This window comes from Pongo pygmaeus, chromosome 19, assembly GCF_028885625.2.
Source record: "Pongo pygmaeus isolate AG05252 chromosome 19, NHGRI_mPonPyg2-v2.0_pri, whole genome shotgun sequence".
Lineage (NCBI taxonomy): Eukaryota > Metazoa > Chordata > Mammalia > Primates > Hominidae > Pongo > Pongo pygmaeus.
The window spans coordinates 74,607,111-74,616,718 of record NC_072392.2 but is presented as its reverse complement, the minus strand read 5'-3'; the positions used below and the strand labels follow the sequence as shown (position 1 = coordinate 74,616,718).

General features: G+C 54.5%; 1 protein-coding gene across 1 annotated transcript; it reads left to right on the top strand.

Moving 5' to 3' along the window:
• Positions 1-8,208, top strand: KRT15 (keratin 15). The gene is made up of 9 exons (XM_054457516.2): positions 1-263; positions 1,916-3,613; positions 4,762-4,844; positions 4,963-5,119; positions 5,665-5,826; positions 5,920-6,045; positions 6,238-6,458; positions 7,271-7,296; positions 7,831-8,208. Exons 2-9 carry the CDS (start codon positions 3,116-3,118, stop codon positions 7,926-7,928), a joined length of 1,371 nt encoding a protein of 456 aa, XP_054313491.1. The 5' UTR covers positions 1-263; positions 1,916-3,115; the 3' UTR covers positions 7,929-8,208.
• Positions 8,209-9,608: the final 1,400 nt, after the last annotated feature.

Here is a 9,608-nt window from a genome sequence, read left to right as displayed (position 1 = left end):
GACACTTTTCTGTCTCAGCCTGGAGACCTGGGACAGGAGAGAGAGGGGAGTGGGGAAGTTGGGGAGAGTTTCTTTACATCCTGCTGGTCATCATGGCCACTTCAGTCTCTTGAGCATTTCCTGTGAGTCATCTTGCTCCAACTGGGAGTCAGGCTGGGCTGGAGTTATTTCCATTTTCCTGATTGGTAGACTAAGGCTCAGAGAGAGGAGGAGGCATTACCCAAAGCCGCACAGCTGGTAAATGGGAAAAGAGGGGTTTAAAGGTAAGTCTCTGGGCTCCAGGTCACACTCCCTGTCCCTGGCATTTCCCTGGGGAACAGGAGAGGTGTGGGAGGGTTCTAAGGTTGTTGGAGACTTCCTTCTCCTTGTGCCCTCAAATGCTTACTATGGCCCTCAGGGGAGTCTGTGTTAATGGCCCAAGTTTAAATCAGGAACCAGGCTCAGAGAGGCTGAGTCTCTTTCCACTGGGCTGCACTGCCTCATTCCAAGGAGAAAAGGCCGGCTCCACAGATGGCCCCATCTGGCTGCAGTGGGCAAAGGTCAGAAACTGGCACAGCATCCTGGGCAGGCTGCCTGGGGCAGGGCCTGGGGCTACATCCTGGGCTGGGGCCAGACAGAGCTTTATCGTCACAATGCCATCCCACCTGGTGCTAATGAGGAGGCTCCGGGCCCTACCCAGATCTGGAGCTCACAGTAGCGGTTTGGACTGAAACCAGGGATTTGTGCATGGGGCAGCGAGGGGGGCAGCTGCAGCCCCTGGCCTGGGCCTGCGAGTGTAGAGAAAGCCACCTCGAGGGGCTGCTGGAGGAGAGTCAGGTGCAGAAGTGGATCTGGCTGGGGTCCAGCCCTTTCTCACCCTGGGGTGAAGGGCGAGTAATTGTTCTTGTGTTAATTGCTGGGGCCACAATGTCTGCAGAGGCTTTTAATGAGCTCTGGATGATCTGAGTTTGATTATTTTTCTTTCGGAGGAAAAGACAATATCCTCCCACCCATGAGACAATACCACACTGTCTGTGCCCAGCATTGGAGGCCAGGCTCACTGTGAAGCTGGGTGAGAAGTAACCCACCCCCAGCCTTGCTGGCTGGCAGTTCCCCTTGCCAGCCCAGCTCAGATGCAGGAATGGGGTCTGCAGGAAGGACTCTTTCCCTGTGCCCTGTTTGGTTGAGGGTGTGAGGACCTGTTTGAGTCCTGGCTTTGCCCCTTACCAGTGGTGCCATCTGGCACAAGTTGCTTCAACCTTTCCAAATTTCAATTTCATTCTTTCTGAATCTTGGGCGGGGGTCACCCTCTGTTGTGAGGATGACAGGAGGCGATAGATGCAAAAGTGCTTTGTAAATCACAAAGTGCAGCGTAGAAGTAAAGGATTATGCTATTGTAGCCAAATAAGAACCTAAGAACAACGTGCGTTGCCCCATAGGAGCTGGCTATGGAAGATCGATGCCATTGAGCCTAAGAACATGCTCAGGATCACAGGGCATGTTCTGATGCCCAACGACAAAGCCCCTCCTGGTGAGGGCACTCAGGCCCAGTTGCCGGTCATGCACCCTGGCCCCTGCATGTCTGGCACCTGGGTGGGGATCCAGGAGGGGGCAGGATGGGGACTCTTGGGCCGCAGGGCTTCCCTGGAAGTGAGAGTTGAGAGCGCCCCTTGCCACAGGGAAACAGAGACTTAAAAAGGTAAATGTCCACAGTATTACCATGGTAATTGGTAGGGTCAGGATTTGAACCCAGGCCTCACAGTCTTACCATGATAATTGATAAAGCCAGGATTTAAACCCGGGCCTGAGGGACTCCAGAGCCCTGTCCACTTCACCGTGCTGCAACCTGGGCTAGGAATCCTCTTCCTGAGTTTCTGTAAGCCCTGGGGCCAGGTCCAGAGGGCTGAGCCACACCTCTAAGTGGCACTGTCTACAGGTATCAGGTGTCCCTGAGCTGGTGGCAGAGAAAAGGGCTCTCCTGAGTGTTCAACTCCCCATCTGTGTGAAGTGATGCCTTGGTCTTCAAGATCTCCGGAGTCTTCCAGCCTGCCTGCCAGTCTCCCATCTCTTCCCTTCCACAGCACTCAGGCACATAGAGCCTTCTGCAGCGGCCCCTCCCCAGCCAGCACTTGACAGGACAGATGGGGGCTAATCTGGCCCTGCTAAGCAGCGACATGCCTCTCCTGGAGAAGGCAGGGGCTTCCTGGAACTTGCCCCAGCCTTATCAGTGGAGGTTTGCCCCAACACATCCCAGAAACAAGCAAAGGTTCAGCACCATGCAGTTGGCAGGTGTCGGGATCATCAGTCATCCCCTTGTCAGTCCTGAGCCTGCTGGGCTTTTGTGAGGGTGCCAGGAACACAGGCTGGAGGATGGCAGGAGGGGAGTAGAAGTGGGAGGAGGGGAGTCCATCTGCAGCACCAGGGAAGGGATGGATGCTGGCTTCTCTGGTCACCTCAGCTGGAACACTACTCAAGGTCCCTGGCTTCTGTCCTCCACCTGCCCCCAGGGGCCCTGCATTCCCATCCCCAGGGCCTCCACTCTCCCTGAGCCCTGCAGTCACTCACTCGCTCACTCACTCACTCACTCACTCACTCACTCACTCACTCACTCACTCACAGGGTTTTGAGTTGGATAACACAGCGTAATGATCGGGAAGTGGACTCCCAAACTGAGAACACGGAGCTGTCCTCTTGGGGAGAGGCTCAGGGCTCGGGGAAGTGGAGAAGTTCAGCTGAGGGCACAGCTGGCCTGAGCTGCTCTCAGTACAGGCAGAGGCCTTGGTAGCCGTGCTGTGATGAGAGTTTGCTCCCTGCAGCTCTCTTCTGGCATGGAGAGATGAACCTGTAATCCAAGTGTTAAAACCATGCCCTGGGGAAAAACACTATGAATTCTGAATCATCTCTTTTGTTGCATTAAAAAAAAATAGAAGAGAAAAACTTCACATGAGCCACTCAAGGTGTGCAGGCAGCTGTGTTTGTCAGGAAGGCGGAAGGAGTTGGCTTTGCTTTGAGGGAGGAGACGAGGTCCCACAACACCCTCTGAGGGGTATATAAGGAGCCCCAGAGTGCAGCCTGGCCTGGTACCTCCTGCCAGCGTCTCTTGGGTTTGCTGAGAACGGGCTCCGGCTACCTGGCCATGACCACCACATTTCTGCAAACTTCTTCCTCCACCTTTGGGGGTGGCTCTACCCGAGGGGGTTCTCTTCTGGCTGGGGGAGGTGGCTTTGGTTGGGGGAGTCTCTGTGGGGGAGGTGGAAGCCGAAGTATCTCAGCTTCTTCTGCTAGGTTTGTCTCTTCAGGGTCAGGAGGAGGATATGGGGGTGGCATGAGGGTCTGTGGCTTTGGTGGAGGGGCTGGTAGTGTTTTTGGTGGAGGCTTTGGAGGGGGTGTTGGTGGGAGTTTTGGTGGTGGCTTTGGTGGTGGCGATGGTGGTCTCCTCTCTGGCAATGAGAAAATTACCATGCAGAACCTCAATGACCGCCTGGCCTCCTACCTGGACAAGGTACGTGCCCTGGAGGAGGCCAATACTGACCTGGAGGTGAAGATCCGTGACTGGTACCAGAAGCAGGCTCCGACCAGCCCGGAACGCGACTACAGCCAATATTTCAAGACCATTGAAGAGCACCGGGACAAGGTGAGTCCTCGGATGTCAAAGAGAGGGGAGCAGGTGGCTGGTACCCTGTACACAGCTCTAATGTCAGTGTTACTGCTGACTCAAGGAAATCCTTTCCTGCCCAGGCAATGACTGTCTGGTGTGTAACCTCAGCAAATTTGGAATGCACCTGCTGTCCAGGTGCAGAGGCCAGTGCACATCTTCTCAACTTGGTGGTGCTGGGGGAGGGAGAGAGGGGCCTTGGGAATCTGGTTAGGACCAACAGGGGCACAGGTGGGGGCAATTATAAACAGCCAGAGGCAGTAGCTCACACCTGTAATCCCAGTGCTCTGGGGGGCCAAGGTGATAGGATTGCTCATGTCCAGGAGTTAGAGGCTGCAGTGAGCTATGACTGTGCCACTGCACTCCGGCCTAGGTGACAGAGTGGAACCTGTATCTAATTAAATAAAAATAATTAAAAAACAGAGCAACTTGCCCTCCCTACCTCATGCACCCTGCAGGCTTCTGCATAAAGTATTCCTTTACCTCTTTTGCAAGAATGGGATTGGAGTGTAGCCCCATGAGTTCCAGATGCTAGAACCTCTTGTCTTTTCCTGTAAAGAGGTCTTTTGTGCCAAAAGTACTGTTGGGTCTTAGGAGACCTGGGAACTCATTACACATTCTGCCACCCACTCACTCACCATTTTACTCCCTGAGACTGGGTTCCTCATTCGTAAAATGCCTTCTTTAGCTGCCCTCCAGGTTGCTACTGGCTGGAATGTTCTGTAGATCCATGGCTGTGTCCAAGGTGTGCAGGCGGCAGTGACCATGAGTTGTCCACAGGGGGGCTGGTGGAGTGTCTCTGAGAGAGCTATTGTCAGAGCTGGCTGCACCCCACTCCCCCACTCTCCTGGGCAACCAATTCCCACAGGCAATACTGCCTCCTTGGTCTTTCATGCCCTGGAAACAAGGAAGGCAACTCCTCAGGTGTCTCAAGGAGGCTGGATGGGACAAAACAAGAAATGGACACTCAAAGATGAGGCTGGACTTTGCCCACCCCAGAAGCTGTACAGATTTTTGTTGGTGATGTCAGAGGGGTGATTGTTAGTGAGGGGCTGGCCTTGGGTGCAGAGCAGAGAGCAGCAGGGGAGAGAGAGGAGTCCTCTAGACACCGACTCTGTCTCCTGCAGATCATGGCCACCACCATCGACAACTCCCGGGTCATCCTGGAGATCGACAATGCCAGGCTGGCTGTGGACGACTTCAGGCTCAAGTGCGCTCCCCCGTCTCTCTCCTCTTCCGGCATTGCCCACTTTACTTGGCCTTCTCCTGGCTCTGACTCACGCAGCCAAGACCCCTCCCACTTCCTTCTTTGGCCTCCCTCTCCTCAGGTATGAGAATGAGCTGGCCCTGCGCCAGGGCGTCGAGGCTGACATCAATGGCTTGCGCCAAGTCCTGGATGAGCTGACCCTGGCCAGGACTGACCTGGAGATGCAGATTGAGGGCCTGAATGAGGAGCTAGCCTACCTGAAGAAGAACCACGAGGAGGTGAGAGCTGGCCCCCATTAACCCTGAACCCGAGAGAGGTGGGGAACCTCTTCCCAAAACTCACTTAAATTGCCCAGAGGGAAAGACAGCGGCTCCAGGAAGCCCTCCCAGATTTTCACGAGATTAAGTCAGTGGGAGGCAGAGTGGGGCTGCTGGTACTTCCTCATAGTTGGCCTGGGGCTTAGTGGTTCAGAAACACACCTACCCCATAAAACCAGGTGTCCTCATGGAGAGGAAGGGGCAGTGTCCTCTGGTAGCCCAGGCCCACAGCCAGGCCAGGTGGCCTGTATGAATGGCTGACTTCCTGATTGGCTTTGTGAGCTCACATCAGGGCCCTATAGTCTCGGGGTCCTCCCTTGGTAGGACCTAGAGCAGCAGAGAGCTCCTTAGAGCTGAGGGATCCACGTGACCAAACCTCTTCATGTGCAATGGGGAGCAGCGGTTGGGGTGTGTTAGGGGCAGAGCCAGGATTGGCACGTGTGACGCCAGACTCTCAGGTCTCTCTTCTGCTCTCCGTCTCTAAATGGGTCCCTCCCATCCTGCAGGAGATGAAGGAGTTCGACAGCCAGCTGGCCGGCCAGGTCAATGTGGAGATGGACGCAGCACCGGGTGTGGACCTGACCCGCGTGCTGGCAGAGATGAGGGAGCAGTACGAGGCCATGGCGGAGAGGAACCGCCGGGATGTTGAGGCCTGGTTCTTCAGCAAGGTGGGCCTTATCTCCTGCCCTGTCCTGCCTGCCCCAGGTCCTTGAGTCTCCGAGGAGGCCCTGGGGCTCACTTCTGTTGTGCATGACCTACAGACTGAGGAGCTGAACAAAGAGGTGGCCTCCAACACAGAAATGATCCAGACCAGCAAGACGGAGATCACAGACCTGAGACGCACGATGCAGGAGCTGGAGATCGAGCTGCAGTCCCAGCTCAGCATGGTACAGCCACCCGCGCCCCATCCCAGACTCTCGGGTTGTAGAAGCTCCCACTCTTCCTGGCTAGTTAAGCCTTGGAGTTCTCAAGCCCCCTCAAGAGGTGGTTCCCTGAACTCCATTCAGTGCCCCCTCCCTGCTTGCCCTCGGTGGCTTCCTTTCTAGCCTGATATGTCTATGCATCTGTCACTCCCACAGAAAGCTGGGCTGGAGAACTCACTGGCCGAGACAGAGTGCCGCTATGCCACGCAGCTGCAGCAGATCCAGGGGCTCATCGGTGGCCTGGAGGCCCAGCTGAGTGAGCTCCGATGCGAGATGGAGGCTCAGAACCAGGAGTACAAGATGCTGCTTGACATAAAGACGCGGCTGGAGCAGGAGATCGCCACCTACCGCAGCCTGCTCGAGGGCCAGGATGCCAAGTAGGTGCCTGGGCACAGGGGAAGGAGTGATGAGGGCTGCTTGTGGCTGGGGTGCAGGGTTATCCTAAGGGAATGGCAGGGTGTCCCTAAGCAGCCTCGAGGGACTGTGAAAAGAGAACTGAGCAAGGAGGGAGGATCTGGACTCCGCACTCTGGTCCTTGGCTGTTACCTGGGGCAGGTCACTTTCTCTCTCTGGATCTGTGTTTCTTCTGTAAATGATAGAGGCTGGGCTAGTGGTGGTTAAGATCTAGTGCTCATTCCATTCTCTGCATGAAATAGATGGGTATTCTTGTAGTTCAGAATCTCAACCGGCCTCGGTGGCTCATGCCTGTAATCCCAGCACTTTGGGAGTCCAAGGCGGGTGGATCACTTGAGGTCAGGAGTTCAAGACCAGCATGGCCAATATGGTGAAACCCCATCTCTACTAAAAATACAAAAATTAGCTGGGCGTGGTGACAGGTGCCTGTAATCCCAGCTACTCGGGAGGCTGAGGCACAAGAATCACTTGAACCCGGGAGGCGGAGGTTTCAGTGAGCCGAGATCGTGCCACTGCACTCCAGCCTGGGTGACAGAGTGAGATTCCGTCTCAAAAAACAAAACAAAACAAAACAAAACAAAACAAAACAAAACAAAAAAAGAATCTGTCTACTTGGGGGTAGCAGGCCTGGATGGGCTAGCAGGATGTCCCACCCCTAGAGGAGTCAGGTGTGTGGGTGGTGGTGGTGTAGGGTCTGAAGAACACTGCATGAGCTTCCCTTAGGGACACTTGAGCTTGTGCCGTTTGCTTAAATCAGCTTCCCTCTTTCTTTCAGGATGGCTGGCATTGGCATCAGGGAAGGTAGGAAGGCTTTACTCTTCTGGTGTGGTGTGGGGTGGGGAGGGGAGATGTTGAAGCCACCACTCCCTTCAGAATAGGGAGGAAGGAGAAAGAGCCCAAACATCCCATTAGGTGGGAACATTCCCATTCCATTAGATGCCTCTTCCCCAGTGGGACCTTCTCTCAGCCCCAGGTGAGAATGTGGCTGGTGATTTATTGAGAAACTTCCAGGTTGAGTAGGCTTCATTCAGGGCATGTCTCTCCCCCAGGCCCCATCTTCATACACTTCTGCTAAGATGCCCACAATTCATCCCCCTTCACGTGCAGCTTGAAAAACCCTGACATTGTTGCTCCCTGCTGGGCATACCTGCCATTGCCACTGCCCATCTTTGTGATGACGAATTCAACACCAGATCTCTGGCAGCTCTTGAGGGATTGGCCAGTGGCCATTCTCAGGGGCGCTGTCTAGTTTTCCCAGAGTTCCGCCAAGGTCCTGGCCACCTTGGGAGAGAGGGGAGGTTCCCCCACTCTAAAGCCTGCTCCTTCTCTCTCTAGCCTCTTCGGGAGGTGGCGGCAGCAGCAGCAATTTCCGCATCAACATAGAGGAGTCACTGGATGGAAAGGTGGTTTCTTCCCGCACGAGAGAAATCTAAGTGTCCATTGCAGGAGAAACGTCCCTCGCCACTCCCCACTCTCATCAGGCCAAGTGGAGGACTGGCCAGAGGGCCTGCACATGCAAACTCCTGTCCCTGCCTTCAGAGAGCTGAAAAGGGTCCCTCGGTCTTTTATTTCAGGGCTTTGCATGCGCTCTGTTCCCCCTCTGCCTCTCCCCACCTTCTTTAGAGCAAGGAGGTGCAGCTGTATTGTGTAACAAGCTCATTTGTACAGTGTCTGTTCATGCAATAAAGAATTACTTTTCCTTTTGCAAATATCTCTTGGCAGTATGTCCAGTTTTTCTTGATGGGGTCCTGGTTGGCCTCTGACCTCTGAGGAGACCCAGGGTCCACATAGTGACATCTCCCCCCACTTTGGCCTCTTCCCTGCGTGGCCACAATTCTTTTGGGTACTCAGGGCACTGGTGGCTAGGATAAACATAGTGCTACTCAGGTAATTTGCTCTTCTGGATCACCATGGGATGACCAGAGAAGTGAGGGTGGGGAGGTTCTCTAAGAAGAGTTTGGTGTACCCAGCACAGAACTCAACACATCTAATAATTATGAATATTTACCAAGTGACTGATTGCATTGATTGTCTTGGTTCATCACCCCATGGCTGGCATGATGCCAGGCAAGCTCACCCATGGGGCTCATTTAATCCTCACCACTGTAGGTGGTCGGGATTTATTATTCCCACCTTAGAGATGAGGTCACTGGAGGCAGAGAAGAATGACTTGCCCCAGGCCTTGTGGATGGATGGTAAGTAGCAGGGCTGGGCCTGGGCCTATGTCTGTAGGATTCCAAGACCAGGGCTTGCTCTAGGACCCCAGGGCCCTCTTCACAGCCTGCTGCCAGGACCCTGCTCCTTGCTTCTGACCCTCACCACATGTGCTGCTCCAATCTCCCATCCTTTCTAGCCAGGCATAACTGACCTCCAGAGTGGCTGAGCCAGTTCCCAATTTGACTCCCCTGCAGAGCTGGCCCCCATCCCCCCTGAAGCTGATGCCTCCTCCCAAAAGGCACTTATATTGCCCAGAGGGAAAGACACCAGCTCCAGGAAGCCCTCCTAGATTTTCCCAAGATTAAGTTGAAAGCAACATCAACCCCTCTTACCCTTCTTAATCCAAATCCTGCTCCTGCTCCCCCATCCCCGGCATCTCCACCAGAGTCCTGCTAAAGCAGTAGCATCCATGCATACATTGTTTGTGGCCTCTGGTCTCAGGCTGTTTTCTCTGAGCTCTTGGATTTATCGTCCCAAACAGAGGGCAGAAAATGAGGAAGCAGAGAACTCTGGGTGCAGAGGCTGGGCTGGCTCAGGCCCTGGGGTAAGGATTGGGGGAGGGGAGGGAGAACCGATTTCTTGGTCTCACTGGGAAGAGCAAATTGGAGGTGCTTCTGTCTTTGGAGAATCTGATCTTTTGGGGGAAGGGTCAAGCCCTCTGAGAGGGTCCCCACGTGTCTTGTTGTGCAAAGCCCCTTCCCCACAAACCCCTGGTCGGAGATAAAGCGGTGCCTGCTCTTTCTAGGGGAGATTTAATTGAGAATGTGTCTCCTGAGAACACACACAGGCGAGACTTCCCTGGGGCTGGAGGAAGGAAATGGAATTTAGTGAGTGTCTATGATGTGTCAGGCCTTGGGGTGGGCATTCCGGGATGGCATCTCATTAACTCTTCTAAT